This window comes from Melanaphis sacchari, unplaced genomic scaffold (genome assembly GCF_002803265.2).
Source record: "Melanaphis sacchari strain LSU unplaced genomic scaffold, SCAv2.0 Contig11_pilon_pilon, whole genome shotgun sequence".
NCBI classification, from domain to species: Eukaryota; Metazoa; Arthropoda; class Insecta; order Hemiptera; family Aphididae; genus Melanaphis; species Melanaphis sacchari.
The window spans coordinates 4,054,596-4,080,254 of NW_020270469.1; the positions used below are offsets into that span (position 1 = coordinate 4,054,596).

General features: G+C 24.9%; 3 protein-coding genes across 4 annotated transcripts; 2 read left to right on the plus strand and 1 right to left on the minus strand.

The window, feature by feature from the left end:
- The first annotated feature begins 796 nt into the window (after window positions 1–796).
- On the plus strand, window positions 797–8,462 carry LOC112604179 (protein Malvolio). Of its 2 annotated transcripts, none has more exons than XM_025353090.1 (13): window positions 797–1,134; window positions 1,213–1,311; window positions 1,400–1,522; window positions 1,637–1,863; window positions 2,939–3,077; window positions 3,173–3,328; window positions 3,767–3,925; window positions 3,986–4,033; window positions 4,115–4,273; window positions 4,332–4,555; window positions 4,625–4,841; window positions 4,919–4,995; window positions 8,188–8,462. In XM_025353090.1, the coding sequence occupies exons 1-13, from the start codon at window positions 1,114–1,116 to the stop codon at window positions 8,222–8,224; spliced, it is 1,686 nt and encodes a 561-aa protein (XP_025208875.1). In that variant the 5' UTR covers window positions 797–1,113; the 3' UTR covers window positions 8,225–8,462. The 2 variants fall into 2 exon arrangements, with proteins under 2 accessions (XP_025208875.1, XP_025208876.1); XM_025353091.1 differs by lacking the exon at window positions 8,188–8,462 and adding an exon at window positions 5,944–5,977 and having other exon boundaries at window positions 1,108–1,134.
- Window positions 8,463–11,641: 3,179 nt separating this feature from the next.
- On the minus strand, window positions 11,642–13,728 carry LOC112604225 (ubiquitin carboxyl-terminal hydrolase MINDY-3 homolog). Its single transcript, XM_025353162.1, has 8 exons — window positions 13,608–13,728; window positions 13,420–13,556; window positions 13,206–13,354; window positions 13,026–13,137; window positions 12,813–12,966; window positions 12,612–12,749; window positions 12,373–12,532; window positions 11,642–12,314 (listed from the first exon to the last, which is right to left on the minus strand). Exons 1-8 carry the CDS (start codon window positions 13,726–13,728, stop codon window positions 12,008–12,010), a joined length of 1,278 nt encoding a protein of 425 aa, XP_025208947.1. The 3' UTR covers window positions 11,642–12,007.
- Window positions 13,729–14,188: 460 nt separating this feature from the next.
- Window positions 14,189–25,386, plus strand: LOC112604405 (cullin-2). Its single transcript, XM_025353432.1, has 11 exons — window positions 14,189–14,518; window positions 15,999–16,339; window positions 16,403–16,691; window positions 16,778–16,944; window positions 17,007–17,238; window positions 17,302–17,688; window positions 17,750–17,974; window positions 18,045–18,111; window positions 18,174–18,373; window positions 18,437–18,634; window positions 25,013–25,386. Exons 2-11 carry the CDS (start codon window positions 16,020–16,022, stop codon window positions 25,139–25,141), a joined length of 2,214 nt encoding a protein of 737 aa, XP_025209217.1. The 5' UTR covers window positions 14,189–14,518; window positions 15,999–16,019; the 3' UTR covers window positions 25,142–25,386.
- Window positions 25,387–25,659: the final 273 nt, after the last annotated feature.

Consider the following 25,659-nt stretch of genomic DNA (forward strand, 5'->3'; position numbering starts at 1 on the left):
ATTAAAAAAAAAAAATCGATACGATAAGAATGTAGGACGATTGCGGGAAAAAACCCAAACGCTAATTATTGCCATTTACAATTATACGGACCACATACGTGGATTAAAATATATACATTATGTAGACAATAATATATTGTAATTAAGCCATGTCTAATTTGTAAAGATTAATGGTTATATAATCAAAACATAGTGTCCATTTGAAAGATTATCTACTCCACTTTACTACTTTTAATGACGTAAGACAATAGATAATATGAGAACATATTATATTCTATATTATTATTATCTGTGCCCTGGGCGTAAAACACACAATACAGCTTAATAGTAATCAAAATTATATAACAATTTTAATAATTATTGTCATTGAATATCCAGTTTCGTGGTATTTTAAGATCGTGCCTAATTCATTTAATCTTTGATATACTCAAACACTCCAGTGGAGAATTTAATTTCTTTTGACAAGGGGACACGTATACAAAACGTCACGATAATACCATATCAACCGAATTGTATACGCCGCATACATACACGTGTTAGGTGCGCACGCAGACTGTAAGGTTATGTCTCAAGTGCTGCGACTGCATAATAAATAATGATACTACGATAGAAATAAGAAATAATTTAAAAAAAAAAAAATAAATAAAAATCACGACGAACAATGTACATAGGGCATTAAGCCAAAGCCAAACTTCTGTGCGTACGATACACTCTATTAAACGATATTAAATCTGTGCGGTGGTGGTGTGGCACCGAATGACTGCAATAAAGTGAATTTAATTAGTATAAGTAAATATATATACATATTCTTTTTCCTTATTTTTATTATTTATTCACTATCTTATCTGTCACAATTCGTCAATATAATTGTTGGAGTGGAATCATTACAATAAATTGTAGTCGGTCCTTATTGTTGTATCATTTGTCCCCTCTCCGGTGTCGATCGTTAAAAAAAAAAATCTTTTTAAACACTTTTTCAACCAAGTCCATTGTTTAGTGGCCGTTCGGTTTACTGAGTTTCGGTTAGGAACTGAGTATTAACGTTACTTTTTATCTACAATTTTCATTTCTCATTTTTCTTTCGTTTAAACACCGAATTATGACAAAATAACCATGTCTGATTACTGTTTAGTGGTGAGAATAACGCCCTGGGGCGATAACCTTGACCATGCTTACTACTATAATATGTATAATATGGTGCATTTTTTATAGCCCACAATGGATGAGTCACATCCCAGGCCAACTGAAACTACAGGCCTGTCGAGAAAAGTTGAAAAAGAAGAAAAAGTTCATATCCCTGAATCAAGCACGGTATGTCATTGAAATTAAATTATATTTCTTATATAATATAGAATGCATTATAAAAATCTAGGTACAATGAATTTTTTTTATTTTATAGACGGGATTTAGTTTTCAAAAACTATGGGCATTCACAGGTCCTGGGTTTTTAATGAGTATTGCCTACCTTGATCCGGGCAACATAGAATCAGACTTACAGTCTGGGACGACTGCCAGGTACAAGGTATAATAAACTTTATAAAATCACATAGTAGGTACTTTTAGTATTTTTTCACATTATTAATTAATTTTTAATATTATTACTTATTAATTGTAAGTATAATGTATTGTATTATAGTTATTATGGGTGTTAATGAGTGCTACCATTTTGGGTTTGGTAATGCAACGGCTATCAGCTCGCTTAGGTGTTGTTACTGGTCTTCATTTAGCTGACATGTGTTATCGTCAATACAGAAAAGCCCCAAGATTATTTGTTTGGCTAATGATGGAAGTTGCTATTATTGGTTCAGATATGCAAGAAGTTATTGGTACTTCAATCGCAATTTATTTACTGAGTAACAAAATGTAAGCATAAAATTTGTCCATAAGAAAATTTGCTATAATGGTAATAGGAAGCTTACTAAATCAATAAGTCACTTACTAGTTATACTGTATCGTTTTAAGTCCTAAATTTACAAACTTAATATATTATTATATCATTAAAACTTAATGTTGTATAATATATAAAATAAATTTATAGACATTCTAGCAGCTATTATAAGCTTTATAATTCAGATTTCTAAATGTTTCTGTGTTAATTATAAGTAATAATTTACCCAATATAAGTTTAATTTATTGACATTTAAAATTAATGTATATTTACATAATTCATTCAATAATAAACCTATAGAATTTTTTAACAGAAATAGAATACATTTAAGTACTTAATGGTTACCTATTTGTATATTTATTCTGATACTTGTTTGTTATTTATAAAAGTACATATAATATTAATTATAAAATACAAATATATTTTCTATACTTTTTGTAATATTATTTGTTTGAAACTGTGTAGGTAATCAGTCATTTATGTACTTTATTATCTATAGTTCAACCAATATTTAAATAAAAATAAGTTGTATTTTATGACATATTATCTGTCAAAGAATATCTTGACATAAGTACAAAAAATTATAAAATAACTTTAATATATTAATAGATACTAGTAATACTTAGATTATGTATACTAAAAACTAAAAAAATATATTTAAAATAATTGACATTTCTATATTACTACTATATGATTATGTTTTAGAATTATTTAATAATTTACAAAGTAATTTCTCTAGTCATTCCATTGTATGTATTTTAAGTTTGAATAAAACTTGTTATGATACAATTTTTAATTCAACAGTATATTTGGACATTATGACAATGAATTTTTAACAATATTACTTAAATTTATTTATTGATACAGACAAAGAAGTCATTTATTAAACAACTGTACTTATTAAATACTTGGATTATTTTAAAAAAATATTTATATTTTACTTTTAGTATTGAAGGTTATTGATAGTAATATTAAATGGTTTACTTTGGCCTTTACTAAAATTTAGAATCAGTATAATAATGAAAACAAACAATATAACAATTAATTTAGGATACCACTTTGGATAGGAGTGCTGATCACGGTCATTGATACATTATCTTTTTTGATGCTGGACAAGTATGGACTTCGAAAATTGGAGCTAGTATTTGGTTTATTCATTGTTATAATGGCATTGTCATTTGGATATGAGGTATTAAAAATGTCATCAAATTAATTTTGTAATAATTATACTTAACCTTAAACTTATATATTTATGTATACTTTAAAGTTTATTATTCTTTCTAGTTTGCAATTGTTCAGCCCGATATAAAAGATATGGCTAAAGGATTAGTTACTCCTTGGTGTTCAAATTGTCAAGAATCTGCCCTTCTTCAGGCTGTTGGCATTATTGGAGCAATCATAATGCCACATAATTTATACTTACATTCAGGCCTAGTCAAGGTGAATACAATAATAATAATCATTAATTATTTAAATTGCTGTTTTTGTTATTATTTCATTCAATTATCCATTTAATACAGTCATATTATGTAATTAATGTTTAAATATAATAATAAATTAATAAAGCTATTTTGACTATTTTACTAAAAAACAGTTAAATCTTTTAAAAGAAGAAAAACCTTCCAATATTAGACCAATTAATTTATAAATTATTTGGAAATGAAGTAATATTAATCTTTGGTGATAATTCTTAAAAATTAAATTCATGATATAATATATATATGTGTGTGTGTGTGTGTGTGTAATATCTTTTACATATTGATCAGTTAATATCAAATTTCTTAAGTATAAAATGTGTTTTAAATTAAATTATTTTCCAAATGTGATAAAAAAAATTAATGAAAATAATTGAATCTAAAATTTATATTTACTATTTAGTCTAGAGAAGTTGACAGAACAAAAAAAGACAAATTACGAGAAGCCAACTATTATTTTTTTATAGAATCTACTATTGCTTTATTTGTGTCATTTGTAATCAACGTGTGTGTTGTATCAGTTTTTGCTCATGGATTATATGATAAGACAAATAGCGATGTGGTAAGTTAAATATATTTTTTTTTATTTTCTAATATTAATTCTTTAATTTTTTTTATTTAGTTGGAGATCTGTACCAAAAACAATAATACATATTCAGATATTTTCACAGTGAGTCATTTATCAATGAAATTTGAATATATTATATGTATTAATTATTAATTTATTTGTTAATAATTACATTTTTATTAGAATGACACAAATTTAGTAGAAGTTGATATATATAAAGGTGGAGTATTTCTTGGTTGTCAATTTGGTATCGGTGCTATGTATATTTGGGCAATTGGTATTTTAGCTGCTGGTCAGAGTAGTACAATGACTGGATGTTATGCTGGTCAATTTGTAATGGAAGTATGTGGTGTTAATTTATATATTAGTGTTCATAATAAATATATAGTATACATTTTAGGGCTTTTTAAATCTTCAATGGAGCCGATGGAAAAGAGTTGGATTTACTCGTTTGGTTGCTATAGCACCCACGTTTTATGTAGCATTTTTTAGTAATATTAATGACCTAACTGGTATGAATGACCTATTGAATGCAGTAATGAGCTTACAACTACCATTTGCTACACTTCCAGTAATTGCATTCACTAGTAATCCTCGCATTATGGGAGAGTTTACCAATGGATTGTAAATATAATTTAAATAAAAATACACTATTTAAGGCTTTTTGAATTCTAACTGTTAATTTATTTTCAGAGGAAATATTTTAATAACAATTATTTTGTCTGTTATTATAATAAGTATAAATATATACTTTGTAATTCATCACACAATCACTAATTTTACTTACAATTTGTCTTTAATAATTGGAGTTATGGTATATAGTACAATTTATTTATTGATGTGTGCTTATCTTACACTGCATCTTGTTATCAGTATGCTAGATGATTGTAGTGTGTTACGTAGAAATCCAGTAAGTAATATTAATATATTAAACATATTTTAATTTACTTGACATAGTTTAATAATGAATTTAAAAATAAATTTTAGTTTGTTATTCGATTCATTGGTCCACAAATTGGCAACACTTTTTCTCAACATCAACAAACAAATTCTTCACCTCCGAGGTAATAAATTAAAGTATTCATAAAATTTTTAATTTGTAAAATGTTTATTTAAATCTTTAATTTTTGTTCAATATACATTATCATTGGTTATTTTGTTCTTAAGAATTAAAAGGATATTGTTTCCATGTGCGTTTACTGTATTATACATACATTTTTATTAATATTTATAACTTGTTCCAAGATTAGATTTAAAAAAATAAAATAGGCCTAAAACCCTGGGTAATATTCTTGCCTTCTAATTTGATAGTAATTAGTGTGATAAATTACTAATATTTGAAATATCAATAAAATAATTTCATCTGAACGTAAAATTTGCAATGTTATACATTAGTAAGATGGAGTCAACACATGTGGACATAATGCCCTCTAAATTTAATTTATTAAAATAATGTAGCCAGATTATGGTTTTACATATCATAAGTTATATTTTAGTATTTTTTTAACACATATTTAATGATCCATTAGAAACATAGTAGATTACATATAATTTATTGTTTAACAATGCTGTTATTTTAATTTTTTTTTTTTTTTTTTTTTTTGTTAAATAATTAGTTAATTTGTTTGTGATTGTTAACCTATTGATGTGTAATACATTTATCAGAAATAATAATTTAACAATTATATAATCAAAACTATAAAAATTACAAATGTTTATAGTAATTTTAATTTTATTAATTTAAGATTAAAATTTGGTATAAAATAATAATAAAAAATGTATATCATTGTAAATTAAGTGTAAAGTCAAAATTTTTAAATAATTATTAAAAAATATATACCTGTTATAATTGTTGTTTCTTATCTATATGCATGAAGTTTGGGATTTATTGCACTAAATGTTTGGTAAATTAAAATTTTATTTCAATTAATTGAGTAATTCAGTTTTTACTGTAAATTACAGCTTAATATTTTAGTTTAATTTTTTTTTTTTTTTTTTTATCAAAATAATAGCAGCCAAGATGACATAACAAATATCAAGTTATAATAATGAATAATGATGGGATGTTGTTGCATGTATCAAAAGGATTGTACTTAATACCATAACAACTAGCAAGTATTTAACTAATATTATTTAATTATAAATGCTTGATTGCAGAAATAGATGTGTTAAATACAGGTATCCAGAAATATTTTTTGAGTGGGCCCAATAACATATTTTAATTTGAATGACAAAATTCAAAATTATTGTAGTTAAAAAATTTTAGTGTTTTTGATCCACATTTTAGGTTTACGCTTAGTTTAATATGTTTTTTTATAATTCTAAATTATAATATTACCAAACATCAATTACTCCTATTAACATGACAAAAAAGTAGATAAAAATCACACTATTCAGAATAAGAGTACATCGCTACTCTGTGATAGGCTATACATTTGGTGATCTTCAATCTTCTGTGTTCAATAGTAGTATGAGTGATAACTCTTTATTTATTTTTTGAATGATTAAATATTGTGATTTGTGGGTGACTAGGTGAAAGTTAGATGGGAAGAAGGTAAGGCAAATGTTGTTTGCTTGAGCTTAAATGTTTTGCATGCAGTATTACATTATCTTGATTTATTCAACAACAAAAATGTAATAAATATGAAAGTGGTGGGAGAGGGGGGGTCTTTGATATTAATAAATTGATGAATGACTCTATTAGTTTTAATCTACCATTTAATATACTCTTATTCTGAGTTTTGTCAGTTTTGTATTATTATTTGTTATTATTTATTTTTAATTAAAATTGTTATTTAAATTAAATCTACTGCTAAATTTGAAAGTTGTATAAGTTGTACTAAACTTAATTCCACTTTTTAAAATATATTATGATTATAGTTATAGAATTAATTATAGAGTGTTTCATAAAATGCACAATTTTTTAACATGGAATAAATCTGTCAAAGCCCAAATTCATAAATAAATTCAAACTTTATTTTATTACACTTCAAATACATTTTAATTTAATGTTTAAAAACTATATCTACTATATTTCCACCTTCACTGTATCAGCAGACTATTATTTCTAGGACTCATATTCACACTCTCTTGCACTATCAAATTGTACGATTTTGACCTAGACTATTTTGTGTTTCAACTACCAGTTTGTTCAAATTTTCATACTTATCTCAGAATTAATGATGCAGTAGGAGCTTTGACACATCCAAAAGTCATGTAAAGTTTACTGACATTCACTACTGAGCACTCACCGTTTTTAGTATGAGTATACGCTGATGGTTACTGAATTGCTCCATGACAATTAAGTTCTATAAAAACAAATTACCTTCTAATCAAAGTGATAATAGATGACAAAAATAATTAAAATATAGTCAAGAACCTTTAAATAAAAAATCTTATGCATTTCTAAAATTGTGCACTTTATGAAACACTCTTTACTTTAAAATTATAAGTTAGTTTCAAGTATCAAATAGTATTTAACATTTCTCATGACATTGTTATAATAATTTTATTTTATAATTTTTTTAAATATTTTTCATTTGAAACTATGTTGCTTTATTTTTTATTTATTCTTTTTTCGTGTAGGTTATAACCTTTATTTCAGTATCCAGTATTCTATTATTAAATTATTTATTATACTTGTTTTTATTTTTAAAATTATATTTAAAAGTTTTAATGCTAATGAAGTTTAATTTGATAACCATGTTATTTTCATAAAAAAAAAAATTGCATGTAATGATATTAAATTAATAAGGAAAAGCATGTATATTTACTCAATTTTTAACTGAAAAAGAAAATAATAAATGACTTAAAAACTGATAATAATAATATTAAACACTTATAGATTTGTTTATGAAGGACCTAAGGATAAGCTTATTTGTATGCAATTTAATTGAAGTAACAGTTTTAGGTTCTGAAAATAAAATATGAATTTGTTATTTTAAATTCCTTGAAAAACATGATTATTAATTTTTTCACATCTTATTGGGACCATCTTTAGTTTTTTTTTTTTTTTTTTAATAAATTAAATTAATGTAACTTTATGTAATATGTGTTTTGGTTTATTTTATAAAATTCACATTAATAAAAGTAATAATTATATGCTTATTGGTTATAGTAATATATTTATTTGTCAATTAATTCCTCTGGTTTAATAGATTTTTATTCTCATTAATAGTTATTACATCCATTTATGTATACGTAGTACCTTAAATTAAATTACATATATCAATATATGTATATGTTTTTAAATTCAGATTTCACGAGCAACACATGGTTGGCAACAATATCTAGTTACTATTATTGTTATATACATTTGATGGAAGAAATTGTGACCTTCTATTGTAGATTTTTGTTCTCTATGAACAATGTTATATATTTAATTATTATTAATTTATTTTCAAATTGCCTACATTTTTATTTTTAATTATCATAAATTCTAAAGTGAAAAATTTTTTTCTTTGGTATTTATCGTAATTAATAATACAAATGAGTTCTAATTAAGTGACTGTCAAATAGTATACACAGATTAAAATAATCTAAAATTATAATACATAAATGTATACAATTGAAATTAAATGGTGATACAAATCACCATTGATAATTTATATATTCATTTTCTGAGTTTATATAGAATTTATTAAATTTATTAACAACATTCATTATTTATTATTATTTTTTTTTTTTTTTTTTTTTTTTTTTTAACATGTATTTATTACAAAGTGTATATTTTATACAACACATACATTACTAATCATAAGGTTATTCAAACTTGGACAAACCTTTGTAATTAAATATTAAACTTTTCTGTAAGTAAATAGTTTTCATGATAATTATTATTTTCATCTTACATGTATTCAATATTATTGTAAATTTTTTTATTTATTTTTTTTTTTTTTTTTTTCATAACATTACAAATTATTAAATTTTGTATAAAAAAATGTCTGTCTAACAAATTAATGTTTTATACACAGACAACAAACATAACTTGTGATACAAAAAATTTGTTATTAAAATTATGTTTTAATTAGATAAATTTATTATTTGTTATAAATTAATATAAAATAACTCAATAAATACCTATATTTATTGACATGTAAATTATACTTTTTGATTCAATTATTAATTATAAACTTTATAATTTTATACAAAAAAATGTATTTTTGTCTTTCACTTTATGATTTAAAATATATACTTAATTGTATAATTTTCTTGTGTAAATTACATATTTTAAAACAATTAATGTTACCCTACTTATTGTTATTATTATTTTTTAAGAAATCATTTATACAAATTTTGTAAAGATGATTTTATGTTCATTGATAATAATTATCAGTTATTTTGAACAATGTTAAGTATTAATAGAATCGACACAGTGAAAAGTAATATATAATAAGTTAGAACACTTATGTTTTATCTATAACTTTGAATGTACTTATATTTTTGATTTGGCCATCTACTTAACAAATATATTACATAATATGTATTGAACTTGTTTTTTCCCAAAATATTTAAACTATAATAGATTTCCTATGAAATGTATCATTATTTTTAATTATAAATAACATATTTTGTTACATACAAATTCATATTACTTTAATTAGATGTTATGGTGAACTATGCACGAGGCTACATTAAACATGCATAGCTATGATTAAAATTTGATTTAACTTTACCAAGTTTTCTAAAATTAAGTGGTTTTCTCAATTTTCAAAAAAAGTTATTGGGAAACAAGTATGATATTATATTTTAATATTAATGTTTCATTCTCCATTCGTAGTCAAGAGGTATTTTGGTATGGTTTTATAAAATTTAGTTATAAATAATTATAAAAAAAACTAATAAGTTTATAACTAAGTTAACAAGTTGGACACATAATGATTGTAAGTTTTTTTTTTACATTTGAAGAGCACTATACACAATGCATATCAAAGCTATATACTGAATTCTAACATACTAAGTTAATATAAAAGTAAATTTGTAAACAAACTGTAATAAATTGTATCCAAGTAAAGTTTTTTTTTTATATTTTAATTTTAAAATTCAAAAATTATTTTATATCAACTATGAATAAAGTAGTAAGAATTCAGTTATCTTTTAGTCTTTTTGAGACTTTTCACAAACTTAGATTAAGTTATAAGCACAGATATAAAAACAAAAAAATAAATAACATTCATATCTCAGTGGTAGATATTTATTTTAAATGAACGAATCTAACTGAAAATATTTGTTTATGTACAGTTCTTCAAACAGTATTAAAATAGCTGACATTTAAATTGTCTACACTTGAAAAAATATTCAATCAATGTCAAATACAATATTGTCCAAAGTACTTTTTTAGTAATATATTGAAATATTTAAAAGTAATAGATTTTATTTTATTTATTAGTAAATTTTATTACACAGATAAGAATTTTATTTTAATGTATATTTCCTAACTTTTAAATATCACTAAAGTTTGTTAATGGATTTTAACAAATTAATTAAAAATATTAGTTAAAAATAATTAAGAACAGCAATTGTAGTATTATATGAAAACTTGTTTGTAATTATACTTAATTATCAATTAACTAAATATCTAACCCTTAATGACCAAGTGGAATTTGAATAATTCCTTGATATTCCATATTAACTGTAAATTTAGCTTAAAAATATAACTTAAAACAAATAAAATCAATTTTACTTATGCAGTTTTAATATAAATATATATTTTGATAGACACGAGTGAAATACCAATATATTGATAAGATTACTTTTTTTAAGTCTGGGGTGTCCAGACTCTTCCCCCCCCCCCCCAACTAAAAAATACTCCACTGGATAGGTTATATCCAGTTCATCTTGCCACTTGGCAAATGATAATATACAAAAATAACAGTAGTTTAAAAATTTAATTATGTTGAAAAATTCAATTCTACAGATAAAAAAAGAATGGGATTATGTATTTTTTTAAGTCGTAACATTTACCAAACGCCTAGATGAACGATTTCAAAAGTGAAATAATTATCATGTTGAACACATTTTATTGATGAAAATTACTTTAACTTAAAATAAATTTTAATTATATTACCATTATATCAATTTTATTTTATAATATTTGTTAAATTTCAGAAATAATATTCAAAATTAGTATCAGTAATATATTTAGTGGTGTATTAAGTAAAAATACAAAATTTTAGTGGTGATCATTTATTTTTATAATTCCAGGTATTTTATGATAAAAGTTTGAAAAAAAAGTATTTTTATACGAATACTCAATTACTTTACAACATTGACCAAATAATTTTATAACTAACAACTGTCATTCTGCATTAAATAATAGTAATATACTAATACTCAAAGTATAAGTAAAATTTATAGTATTACCTACTAAATCCTTCATTTAGTCATAAAATAAGTAAATCAAATCATAATAATACCTTTGTGTTATAACTTACAATAGAAATAAGAAAAATTGTGCTCAAAAAATATTTCTATGTACCGTGACCGCATAATAATAAATAAGTAATTTTATTTAGTTTAGTAAGCCACTGACAATCTAAAATAAAAAAAAAAGCTTGTAATGCATTATATGCTTGCAAGTATAATAAAGAAAATATTTATTTGTGTATTTATAAAGTTATTATATTATTATTAATTGATATATTATGTTATAGCTTATCCGGTCAATTTTAGATGTTTTTTACTAATGTTAGAATACATAATTAACAAAACTTAATCAAGTCATAAAATATGTATTTTTTATAAATATGTACATAGTAAAAATATAAACATGAGATACTTGGATTCTGTATTTCAAGCTAATATTTATTGTTTTAAATAAGCTTTCAAAGAATTGAGAAAATATAAGTGTAAAGTGTCTAACAATGTAATGACAAATTTAGTAAAATAAAATTTTTAAATAATTAAAATATCATAGGAAATGTTTTTAATATTAAAATTTAACCATTTTAGTAAAAATGATGTTACAATTCTTAGGGTTAAATAATAGTCTTATAAGTTTTTTAATTAAACTACCCATAAATTTAGTAAAAAATAAATATATATATAATTTTTTTTGTCACTTAAATATATTTAATTTTAATTAATTGAAGGTGTTACATTTCCTTTCCACTGTATTTCAATGTATGGCCACTTGGATTGTAAACAAGATTGCAAGTTGTTGTCTTCAGATATGCATATGACATCAGATTCCTGGATTATAGCATTACCTTCTATATATGTCACTTTTGAATTAGAATTGGATCTTGGTTGTCCATTGTAATGAAATACCATGAAAACATCTGGAGTTCTGGTTTCTTGTTCAGAAAAAAACTCTTCCATAAATGATGGCATTAATATGATACCTAGCCCTTCAGAGTCCAATTTTGAGGACATTAAATTTACACTGAAAAAAACAATTGTATCATACTTCATAATTTATGACAGTTAAGTTATTAACATACTATTCATCATCAGATACAAGATCTAATTTTTCCAACAATGGCTTTAAACTTTGAGTACTAATAAAATTATTGCCATCTTGATCAAACAACTTGAATGTTCGCCTAGCAATATCAGCTTGTGTTTCTTTACTTACTAATTTTTGATCAAATGAAAACAGAACTGTAAAAGTTCAACACATTCAATTTAACAAGTTTTTATACATTAAGGTTAAAAAAAAAAAAAAAATGATCTCTAGTACCAGTAAGATGTGTATCGCTGCCCAACACCCAGACTGGGTTACATGGATTTTTTAAATAAGTTCCAACTTGACAATATCTTAAATGTTCTAATAAGGTCATAAACCCAACTTCACTCTGCTTTGCAATACCTTGCAATTCTATGACAAATATGAGATATTTTAAGTATTAAATGTATTTAATTATTAATTTTCTTTACTTACTAAGTCCAGCTACTACTTGATCGTTATTAAATACATTAGAAACTGCTTGTCCAGTTATCATCATATTAATTAAACTTTGGCTACCATAGCCAAATTCTTTATCAATCAATGATACTTCTAAATCACATATTTCTTCTTTTAATTTTACTAAACCCTACAAAAATTATTGTATTATTTAACTTTTAAGTTTATATTTAAATATATTTAATTTACCTTAGAGCGCATGACTGTATATAAAAATAACAAAACACCAAATGTATCACGCATGAAACTAATATGGTTGTTAAAAAAAGTTTCTATACTATCCTTATTGACTTGTTCTACTCTGAAAAAATTTAAATAAAATAATTCAACACGTGTCAAATAACATAAACTAAAATCAACTATACATACTTAAGCATAGAATGAAACTGACTGTGTTCAAGGCATACTACCTTATCATCAATATGTACAAATTTTAATATATCACAGCCGGCTGTTGCTTGACAAAGTATATCACAGGCGGCTTTACATAAAAGATGATTTTGTTCTTCAACTTCAGCCTATAGAAAATATTTTGAAGTTTAGCAAAACAAAGCTATTAAAACTTTTTGAGTTCAAAACATACTTTTTTCCAATCATCATCTACAGATTTATTATTGACAATGTATTTGATAATGTATGCCTGCATTGGCGCTAATACAGCACAAGGTCCGCCCTCGAATTGCACCAAAGCCGTAGGTTCATCATCACTGAAACAAAAGCCTGGCAACGATCATATAGGTAATCCATTGACAAACAATAGTGACGGCTTACCTTGGGTCCATCGTTGGAATATATCTTGTCGTACTTGCTGACCCCAGGTAAGTTTTAAAATCTCTTCCAGCTCTTTGTCGTCTGGAGAGTTTTGCGACTCTGTTGCCTCCATTTCCGCCATTATGACTGTTCACAGTCAATTCATTATCATCACGTTCAAAAAAATAAACTAATATAGATACAACTCACTCTCAAATTCTTAACACTAAAGAATTAGCAATTAAGATTTAAACATTAAACAAGTGTCAAGAACTACGTCAGTAATGTGATAACTAATAACTACACTGAAAATCATTTAAAGTGCTTCAAAAACAAAAACCACGGTTGTAGATTATCTACAACCATGTCAAACACATAACAAATTCAAAAATATGTACCATAACCTAATATTTTTTTTATCATTTTGTGGAATAATAATAACTTATTACTAATTACTCGCCTACCATAAAGTACTCTATGTCGCCTACACATATTATTGTAAATATAATATTATATAAATATATTGGTACCAAAGAATTTCTAGTTTTTTATTTATCAATTGTCCTTTAAACTTTTCCATTAAAATGTTACCTTTTTCGTGAAAAATTAGAACCTTCATTAACTTTAGAGTTACGCATCACTTTGGCGCTTTGGCTACACTGCCGAAGGGTTCTCTGTGACAAATTGTGTTTATTTTACGATCATTGATAGAATCTAGAAATATCTATAATCGTGATTCGTGATCTATTTTGTCCTTTGGGTAGTTTTCTTTTATCGTACTTCATATATCAACGTCAGTTTTTATTGCGACTTGTTACTTATTAGTTTCTATTAATTTGATCTCTATTATAACATTTTGGCTGAATTTCACAGCATCCATACGACAGAAAGTGCCGCAGAAATATGGAATAATATTCTAGTGACGTTTCCAGGTAAAAAAACATAATGATTTTCCAATGTTTAATAAATATTTTAGAAGTCCCTACATATACAATTCGATGTTAAATGATTGCGCAATGATGATTGTTCATCATTTGACCTTAATGTTAACAAATATCGTCTTTTACATTATGATAGGTGGCTTGACATTTGATAGCTTAATATTTATCCAACAGAAAAATATGAAATTTAAAAGTTTTAAAAATAGTCTCTGATATTGATCTAAAAGTATTATTTTTTTTTAATTGCAACATTTCACATTTTTACAGTAAAATATTATATAGGCTATAGTAACAGCCTATATCTTAAAACAATCTTAGATTATGTATTAAAGTATCTAGGTACCAATTTTGTGTATATAAAAATTTAATTTAAAACTAATATGATACTTTTTAAGCCTTAAATGTCTAATGTGTATTATTGTAATGCATAACTAATTTTTGTTTATTTAATTTAAACTTATATTTTTTACTACCTTCAGAGTATATTAATTGCAAAAAATATGCATGTATTTTTGCCTGAATTTAAATTTCAAAATATGATTGTGATTTTAAGTATTCAGAATTAATTAAATTTATGACTAATAAATTATTCAATGACAATAGTTAAATTAATCATAAGAACAAAAGAAATCCTCTATTAATTAACTTTAGTTCAATATAAATTCTATACTATAGTCAGTTTAAAAATGGCTAATTTTTTACATAAAAAAATCAGCTTATACATTGATTCCTTAATACCAAAATTGACAATGATAATACAGCCATTTTTTTAAATAACGGGTGGGTAATTAGAGTTAGCTTGTGCCAGTAACAATGGGATAATGAGGACAGCTTCAATATGTTTTAATCTGTTTGACCAGTTATTCTTTAGTAATGTATAGTTGGAATAATAACTTGATTTTATTAAATATTAATTTTAAATGTTATTTCATACAGATAATACTAATTAAAAGCGCTTTTATAAATTCAGTGTTACTTCTTAATACATCTCTTTTTAATAGGTATAGTTGTTTGATACCATTAATTTTATTCTTACATAGGTATTTTAGCTGTATTTTTATTGTCTTATAATTTAATTGCTTTATTAACATGAGTGGGACTAGGGCAGGCTAATATCTCCTATAACCCATATGAATAAAAGTAATAAATATGAATTATAAATAGTTAACATTTTCATAATAGATTCACAAAACAGTATCACCCATGCTAATGGATTTATGAAACATTTATGTTTGTACTATTCTATAAAATAATTACTTATTTCTTAAAATAATAAAAATTTAAAAAATTTAATCAATATTATTTTATTATTTAATAACCAAGTTCTAAGCAAATAAAATCTCTTTTAACTTATACATTTACACTAATACCCCATTAAATTTTAATTTCTTAAAAAATGATGAGAATTAAGTACTAACTAATTTACTTTAATAACTATAATTTATATTTTTTATTTTATTTTTATCTCTAGTTGTATTTAAAAAAACTCAATATGTCATTAAAACCAAAACCAATAAACTTTACGGAAAAATGGAACAGTCTACAAGAGACTGTAAAAGGTGTCATAACACTAGACACAGTTCCTAGAGATGCATGGAATGAACGTTTCAATGATGTTTACTCCATGTGTGTGGCCTTCCCAGAGCCTCTTGGTGATCAACTATATGAATCAACAAAATTATTCTTGGAGAACCATGTACTTGAGTTATTGACCATTATACAAACCGGAGGTACTGCAAATCTGTTACAAAATTATTATACATATTGGCAGAAGTATAGTAAAGGTGTCAAATACCTACATTCACTTTACCAGTATGTATTTTCTTATCCAATATAACATGTTAAAGTATGTATAATAATTAAAAAAAATTCTAGGTATCTTAATAACCAACATATTAAAAAACATAAACTGTCCGAAGCAGAACTCTTGTATGGAAACATTACACCGGATTCTACTGAACAGATGGAAGTTGGAGAACTAGGACTTGATGTGTGGAAACTCAATATGATTGTACCCCTGAAAGATAGTTTGCTTGAATTATTATTAGATGAGTTTGATAAACAAAGACATAACATATCTATGACTACATCTTTGGATATCATTGCTGGTGTTATTAACTCATTTGTTGTTGTCCAGGAATTTAGGAAAAAAAATCCACTTGAAGTATGTATTAATAAATTATTTATTATAAGATAATAAGAAAATATTAATAAAATACATTTTAAATTAAATAATTTTTTTTTTTACAGTTGTATCAAAATTATTTTGAGCAACCTTTTTTGGAACAAAGCAGTGAACACTTCAAACGTGAAGCTGCAAGATTGTTACAAGAATGCACTGTATCTGAATACATGGTGAAAGTGTTACAAATATTGAGAGAAGAAGGAATTAGATCCAAAAAATATCTCCATGATAGGTATGTTTTAACAATAATAAAGCTACGATTGAAAATATAATTGATTTTATTTTATTTCATAGCACTTTTATTAAATTACGTGAACGATGTCGTCTACATATGGTTGGTGATCATTTAGATTTCTTACATGGAGAATCAGAAGCTATGATAAAGGAAGAGCGACGAAATGATATGCACAATATTTATTTACTTTTACGTGAAATCAAAGATGGAATGATCTCATTAGTTGACATTTTCAGGGAACACATAAAACAACATGGCATAAGAGTTATTGAATCTTTAAAACAAGAACAAGTATGTTTTTAATTATCAATTTTAAATTTAAATTACTATTAATATTTATAACTTTTTATTTAGATATATGTACATTTTGTTGAGGAAATTCTGGATGTACATAAAAAATACAAATCTATAGTTGTAGATGTGTTCAACAATGATTTATGCTTCAGTGGTGCTCTTGATAAAGCATTTACAGTTATTATAAACTATAAACCAGGGAAAAATCAAACATCTAAATCCCCAGAATATTTATCAAAGTACTGTGATAATTTATTGAAAAAATCGTCTAAAGGCATGTGTGAGAGTGAAATTGATCAAAAATTATTACAGTCTATTACTATATTCAAGTATGTAGATGATAAAGATGTGTTCCAGAGATTCTATCAAAGACATCTTGCAAAACGATTAATACATCAACAAAGTCAATCCATGGATGGAGAAGAAGGAATGATCAACAAATTGAAAGTAAATTATTTATTAAATATTGTTTAATTTGTATTATGTTAATTATCATGTTTGTCTTTAGCAAGCTTGTGGTTATGAATTTACAAATAAATTACATAGAATGTTTACTGATATTAGAGTATCAGAAGGATTAAATGCAAAATTCCATAATGAATTCCTTAAACCAACTGATGAGTTAAATGTCACTTTTTCTATGTATGTATTGCAAACTGGAGCTTGGCCTTTAGGATCATCAATTGTGTCATCATTTGTTATTCCTAAACAACTAATACCTTGTATACAATACGTAAATATTTGAAATGTAAATTATATAATAATTAAATCTATTATTTACAACAATTATTTATTGTTTTTAGTTTGAAGATTTTTACAAAGAAAAATTTAATGGACGGAAATTAACATGGCTTCATCACCATTGTCAAGGTATTGTTATTTTATTAAATCCTTAGCATTTATTAAAATGTATTTATTTATTGTATCAATAGGTGAGTTAAAATTGAATTATTTACAAAAAGTATATATGGTGACAATGCAAACGTTCCAAATGGCTATCATGTTGCTATTTGAAGACCGTGATACAATGAAATATACTGAAATTCATGAGCTGCTTCAATTAAACAATGATCATTTTCAAAAACACTTCAATAGCTTAATAGAATGTAAATTGTTATTGCTAGATGGTGATGTAAGTTAACTAATTAATAATTTTAATTAACTTTTCTTAATGCTATTTCTTAATTATTTTTAGAATGTATCTTTAAACATGGCATACACTAATAAACGTACAAAATTACGTATAACATCAGCTCTCCAAAAAGAAACCCCACAAGAGGTTGAACAGACTGTTAATTCTGTTGAAAATGATCGTAAAACATACTTACAGGCTGCTATTGTTAGAATAATGAAATCGCGTAAGATATTAAGACATAATCAACTTGTGAATGAGGTAAGTAAAATAAATAAATATATATAGTATAATGTCGTTGGTTTCATGGTAAAACCACTTAAGTCACTTTTTACAAATTTTTCAGAAGCAAAACACTGTGGTAGGCTTAATTATTTCAAAATCACATATTTTTTTTTTTCTATAGAAATTTGACTTATGAGTTTTTGATTTTAAAACATTTTGATGATGAGAAAAATATTTTTACAGTTAATACAAGTTCATATTATTTTATTATTCTTCAGTGTAAATGTGTTAAATATATTTAACAATCTAGAATTCAATTTATAGAATCAATTTAAACACTTCTAGAAAAAAAATGTCTATACTTTATTATAATTTATAATATTATTCCTCTTTTAAAATCTTAAACTTATAAAAAGTAAAATAATAAGTAAACATTTTATGCATCAGTAAAACAATTTGAAAATCTAACTTAAAAACTATTTAATTAAAACATAATTGCAAACTTCATTGTATCATATTTTTTAAAGTTATAAACAAAATAACATACAATTCTACAACAATATTGGAAAGTCTTGAGTTACTTGAGAACTACATTAAACATAATTTCAAACCTTTTTATATCACTTTTTTTAAATCTTGAACAAAATAAAATAATTTGATAACATTTTAATAACATTATACATAAATTTTAAAGTCTTTAGTTACTTAAGAACCAGATAAAATATAATTTCAGATTTCTTTGTATCACTGTTTTTTAGTTTTATTGTTCTTAATATTATTATGAGGTAAATTATCGTAATATTGCCAAGCATGTTTAGGAAGAACACTTTTGAGCTGTTGTAAGTGATTAAATTTCTCATTTTTAATTTTTACTGGTTCTTTATACAACTTTTTTACTTGAAATATACCAATTTTCTTTTGTCTGTGAGGCAAATTCTTTTATTTATATTCATAATTTAATTTGTACTGGATAAATGAGTCAGGTTTATATTTTTGACATCTGATATCTGGAACAGTAGGATCACTTTTGGATATATCTGGTATAATCGAGGTGTAGTTTCTAACTGATGAAATAGTCATTAAAACATGCAAATTCTTTAATATTTTATTTTATAAGGATTCTTCAAATGGGCATCCCTACAGACATTGATGTAATCTGTTGGTAAACGTATTTCTTTCTTTTTTTAATTTTATCTTAGTAGTATAATGAACTCTATCCACTTCCATCTCTGTGTGATATTTTTCAAGAAAGTTTTGAATAACTGTTACTTTTTGGTCTATTGCAAATGTTAACAGAGCAATTGAAACTATAGTGTTTTTATTTTGATACCCACAACCATCACTAAATAATGAAATATTGCATACAGAAGTTGTATTTTCAACATATTGTTAATATATTGTTAAAGAAACATATTTATTGGGATTATTTATAGCAAACTCTATTCAAATTTTTAGCATCCCTAGCATCAGTTTTTCATAATCAGTTTGAGATATGTGGCCATATTTATACTCTTCGCATAAATCGCAACAATTTTTTTTTTTTTTTTGTGTATATAAAGCAAGGTTTTTCTCTTAAATTCTTGGAAAAGTCAGTTTTGCAAATTACTTTTTTTTCTGGTTTTGGATAATTTAGATTTATAAACATTATACAATGCAGTTTTTGATTTAAAAAATGATATAGTTTATTAGAACTGGATCTACAATAATCTGATGGTAATGTTGGAAATTTATTAAGATAGATCATTTCTTCTTTTCCCCCAGATAGTATTCTTACTCCATTTTTCTTTTTACAAGTTCAAGACTTTCATGAATTTTTGTACTAGATGAAGATTTAGTAATCCAATTTTTAATAGACCACTCTTTCAAACATTCTTCAATATTAAAGTCATAATTATTGACAGTAGTATCATCAAATTCATTTAGCAAAACCAAAATTTCATCATCTTGCAATAAACACATTACTAGTCAACTAGATATTGTATTTTAATTTGTTTTAAGTAAAATTAATTATGATTCAATGATCACAAACAACCTCGCACTGAGTTGTAGTTAAAAAATTACGTAAAATTAATAAGGTTTTATCTAAAGTACCTATTCGGAACTTTAATTAAACTAGCAAAACCTCGTAAGTTGACTTAAATAGTTTATTTTTCGTTGCTGAGTTATTACTTATGAAGTTATGAGTATTTGATTTTGTGTGTTATCATAATGAAATATCTATCTTCACGGATAATAGATATACGGTCGAAGCATTGTGTTGTTTGGGGGGCGTGGTTTCAAAGAGCGTGACGTCAGAATAGACCTCCGCAATCCAGCCGCTAGCCCGCTAATGCAGTAATGCGCCAAAACTCTATCATTGTTTAGTGTTTACCAACTATTTTTTTTTTTTTAACATTGTTTCCGTCTACTTGTCGACTTATTGCAAAGAAGAATAAAACAATTAATTGAACGTTAAAGTAAGTAATTGTACAATATTAGAATATTAGTTGTTACAAATTACAATGTACTGTAGAAGTTTAAATAATAAATCTATAATCTATCTTTGAAGTTATTACTTACATTTATAATTACTTTACATATCTATGTAAACTGTAAAGAATTATATTATAGTAATTTATGGATCAATCTTGTTTTTAAATATGTGTTAATTATTATACTTGCACATTAAGTAATAAGGTTCCTGAATTGATACCTATATAAATTATTAAAAAATAAAATGTTAACAATTAATAAATTACTGATAATTATATTGTTAATTAGATGCCAGGAACTAGATGTGCTGTTGCTGTTTGCTCAAATAGTTTACAGGAAACAAAAAAAAAAAATTCTAACATATCTTATCATACATTTCCAAAAGATCAAAAACTATGCCATGTTTGGATTAATGCCTGCCGTAGAAAAGATAAGTGGAATCATAAGACCAGTACAATTTGTAGTGTACATTTTTTGGAAAACGATTTTGAAGTTGATTTGAGAAGCCAATTAATGAACATCAAAATAAAAAGAAAATTAAAACAAAATGGTATCAATTATTTATTATAATATTTTATTTCTTTACAATTATTAACCTTAATTTAATTTTTTTTTTTTTGTTTAGCTATTCCAACACAACATTTAAAAGAGAAATATTTACCAAATGTGTTAACTAATACATTATCATCTAGACAAGTACGTGCAAATATGCGTGAAAATGCAACTATTGTTCAAAGTTTAATGTTACCAACTCAAGAGAATAAAGATATAGCAAAAGAAGATGAAGATAAAGTACACGAAGAGTTGCCTACTTTAATTAATGAATCAATTGAACATAAGTACCAACAATTACTTAACGACCATGACAAATTGAAAACAAAGTATAAACATTTATCTCAATTCAATAGATTTCAAAAAAATCGTATTAATACTTTGAACAAAAAATGTAATATTCTTTCTCAAAAATTTGGGGAACAAGCTTCGCAAACTCATATCTTAAATGAATCTTTAAAAATAGTGTTCAGTCAAACACAATTACAATTAATAACTAAAAAGAAAAAAAAAGTGATTTGGAGCACAGAAGATATTTCAAAAGCTTTTACATTACGATATCTTAGTAAAAGGTGTTACATTTATCTAAGAAACAAATTGAACTATCCATTGCCACATGTATCAACTTTAGTTAAATGGGCTTCCAGATTAAATTTCCGTCAGGGTATTTTGGTTGACGTTATTAGAATAATGAAAATAGCAGCGCTAAATTTAAATAGTATTGAATTATTGTGTATTATTCAATTTGATGAAATGAAGATATTATCAGCTTATGAGTATGATAAAAAAAACGATCAAGTCATAGGGCCCCACAGTCAAATGCAAGTAATCATGGTGAGAGGCATCTTTAAGAATTGGAAACAACCAATATATGTCAATTTTGATCAATTAATTACACCGGAAATTCTGTCTGAAGCTATATCTATTTTATATGAAAATTCATATAATGTGGTTGCCTGTGTATCTGATTGTGGTGGTGGTAATGTTGGGTTATGGAAGAAGTTGGGTATAACTATTGACAAAACATATTTTCTACATCCTAACACAAAAGAAAAAATTTATTTTTTGGCAGATGCCCCACATCTTCTTAAACTAATTCGAAATTGGCTTTTAGACACAGGATTTATTCTTTCAGACGGTTGTATGATAAATGCAACACCATTAAAAGAGTTACTTAAAGTAACTAATACAGAAATTTCAGTTTGTCATAGATTATCACAGAAACATTTGGAATGTGTAAAGGCCGAGAGACAAAATGTCGGATTAGCCGCACAATTACTCTCCCATAGTGTTGCTACAGCTTTGATCCATTATAAACCAGGTTTAAATCAGGTATTATCGGAAAATACTGGTCACTTTATTGAAGTTGTAAGTAACTGGTTTGACATAATGAATTCGTATACACCATCTGAAACTTTGTGCACCAAAAAGCCTTATGGCTTAAATTTAGAAGACCAGAATAATTGTTTGGATAAAATGTATAAGGTAATATATTCAATGAGATGTGCAGGCAAAAATACTTTACAAACATTTCAAAAAGGAATTTTGATTTCCATAAAATCTACTCAATTACTTTTTGAAGATTTGAAAGATAAATATAATATATCTTATATAGTCACTCACAGACTTAATCAAGATAGTCTTGAAAGTTTTTTTTCTTTAATTAGAAGTCGGGGAGGACTTAATGACCACCCTACTCCCCTAAATGCAATGTACAGAATTAGAATAATTGTGCTCGGTAAAAACCCGGGGGTAGTACAGGACAAACTTAATATTGAAACACCACAGGAAAAATTAAATTTGGAAGAATATTTGGTAGCAAATGTAATGGCAACTGCAGATGTTAACATCCCTTTCAATAACGAAGAAAATGATTTATCTGATAGCAGTTTGTCATCATCTGAATCATCATCAACACAAAATAATCTTCCAACAACTAATGAAGAAGATGGTTTTATTTATTTGTGTGGTTGGCTTGCCCGTAAATTCAAAAACAAATATCCCCACTTGGGTTGTTATACCAAAGACAAAAAACCAGATCATTCATATAGCGCACCAAGTTGGGTTCAACATCTGTCATTTGGTGGTTTAACTGAACCGTCTACGGATTGGGTTAAGCAAGCTAAAGTTTTTGAAACCCTCTTTAAAAAGTTTCACAAAGAAAAAATTGATACCGAATCAAATATTGTTAAAAGATTAACTAAATTAATAAAAAAAAAATGTGATGTGCCTGAAGATTTAATTAAAGCGTTTATTCTCCAAAGGACTTACATTAGAATTAAACTGCTGAATGATAATCTTATAGCTGAAAGATCTGAAGGTAAAAAAACATCAAGCACAGATAGAAAATCAACTAAAAAAATGAAAAAAATAATAACTTAAATATTGTATGGGATTGTAATATTAAAAAAATAGTATTTAAACCTTATTATAATATTTTTTTACTTATATTAATTGTTCCTGATTCTTAATTAATTAATGTAAATGTGTAAATATGATAATATATATATAATTTAAATATGATGTAAATAGGTATTTATTATACTTTTATTTGTGTAAAAATTATTAATTGGTTATATATTGTATTTGTAAGATTAAAGTTTGAACTTGTAAATTCTTATCTTATTTTTTGCATAATTTGTTTCAAATACATTATTATTATTAAATGTTTGTATTATAAATTTATGTTAATGTATTTATGTAAAATAAAATTCACAAAGCTAAATAAATTCAGTTAATTTTAAATATATCAGTCTCTTAAATCACTCAATACTATTCATTGATATCCATAATATTTTATATGTTAAAATACGTAATTAAAATATGGTAAACAGAATAACAATCTTAAGAACCCCAGGAAATAATTCGCGATCTTAGAAAAAAAATCTCCAGAACTACAATATTACTCCTTAAGTTATTACTACATAAAAATGATTGAACAATTATTTTTTGAATGTTAATTAGTGTAATTAACTCATTATTTATTTAATTAATTACAAATATTACTCATAGTATAGGTATACTTTTCATTAAAAAAATAAAAACCAAGTTGGTATTAAAGAAACATTAAATTAAAAATCAATTTAAGTTCAAAGATGAAAATATATATTAAATACGCTTGTCGTCCGTAGTATTGCCGTGCAGCCGCGAGAATTTAGGTCTATTGTGACGTCATATAACAATAATCGTTTTTAATTGGCTAGCGGTGTTTGGCTTCGACCGTATATCTATTATCCGTGATCTATCTTAACTTAGTTATCATGATATCAAAATATGTAGAAAAATACAGTGCATCCGAATATGCAAAAAAAAATTCTGAAATTTTCGACTTGGAGATTTTGACATGAAGCCAACGATTTATGCTATAATAACTATATTTTTATGTTTTAGATACTTTCTCAATCAAAGTCATTTGCACCATCGATTGCACTTATAAAAAAATCCATTGAGACATTAATTGATAAAGGATATCTAGAACGCACTCCAAATTCATCTGATGGCTACAGTTATGTTGCGTAATATTTTTAAAATAAAAACATACTTATTATATACATATTAATTGTATTACTGTTTCATTATTATACATAATTACTTATTTTTTCAATGTATTGAGAATGGTTTTTTTATTGTATATACTTTATATTTTTGTAGAATTATGTTTGTTCTTGTAAACTCTAAATTGAGTATCAAACTAATCCTTTTAACACAATAGATAATTTAATTTAATGTCTTAGATTTATTATCAGAAAGTATTTGTTTGTATTGTTACCCAATTTCTAAATAGAATTTATTGTTGTGTTGATGATAAACAAATTAATTGGTTGTCATTTTTAACAAGCTTTGTGTAAGTTGACTACCTATTACTATGTTCAAAATCTTTAAACACATTTAATGTTGGTATATATGTATATGATATAGCACAATTTCTTATAAAAAACAAGTTTTCGAAGTAGATCATTGTTTGAATTTAAACATTGAAATAAATTATATAATTGTAATTAAAATTTTGTATATATAATATACAGGTATATAAGTTT

Coding starts and splice junctions, on each gene's coding strand:
- LOC112604179 (XM_025353090.1), top strand. CDS start 1,114: ATGTCTGATTACTGTTTAGTG. Junction 1,135..1,212: donor TGTCTGATTACTGTTTAGTG/GTGAGAATAACG, acceptor CATTTTTTATAG/CCCACAATGGATGAGTCACA. Junction 4,842..4,918: donor GTGTGTTACGTAGAAATCCA/GTAAGTAATATT, acceptor AATAAATTTTAG/TTTGTTATTCGATTCATTGG.
- LOC112604225 (XM_025353162.1), bottom strand. CDS start 13,728: ATGGCGGAAATGGAGGCAACAGAGTCGCAAAACTCTCCAGACGACAAA. Junction 13,557..13,607: donor ATTCCAACGATGGACCCAAG/GTAAGCCGTCAC, acceptor GATCGTTGCCAG/GCTTTTGTTTCAGTGATGAT. Junction 12,967..13,025: donor ATACAGTCATGCGCTCTAAG/GTAAATTAAATA, acceptor TAATTTTTGTAG/GGTTTAGTAAAATTAAAAGA.
- LOC112604405 (XM_025353432.1), top strand. CDS start 16,020: ATGTCATTAAAACCAAAACCAATAAACTTTACGGAAAAATGGAACAGT. Junction 17,239..17,301: donor AATCTTTAAAACAAGAACAA/GTATGTTTTTAA, acceptor CTTTTTATTTAG/ATATATGTACATTTTGTTGA. Junction 18,374..18,436: donor TGTTATTGCTAGATGGTGAT/GTAAGTTAACTA, acceptor AATTATTTTTAG/AATGTATCTTTAAACATGGC.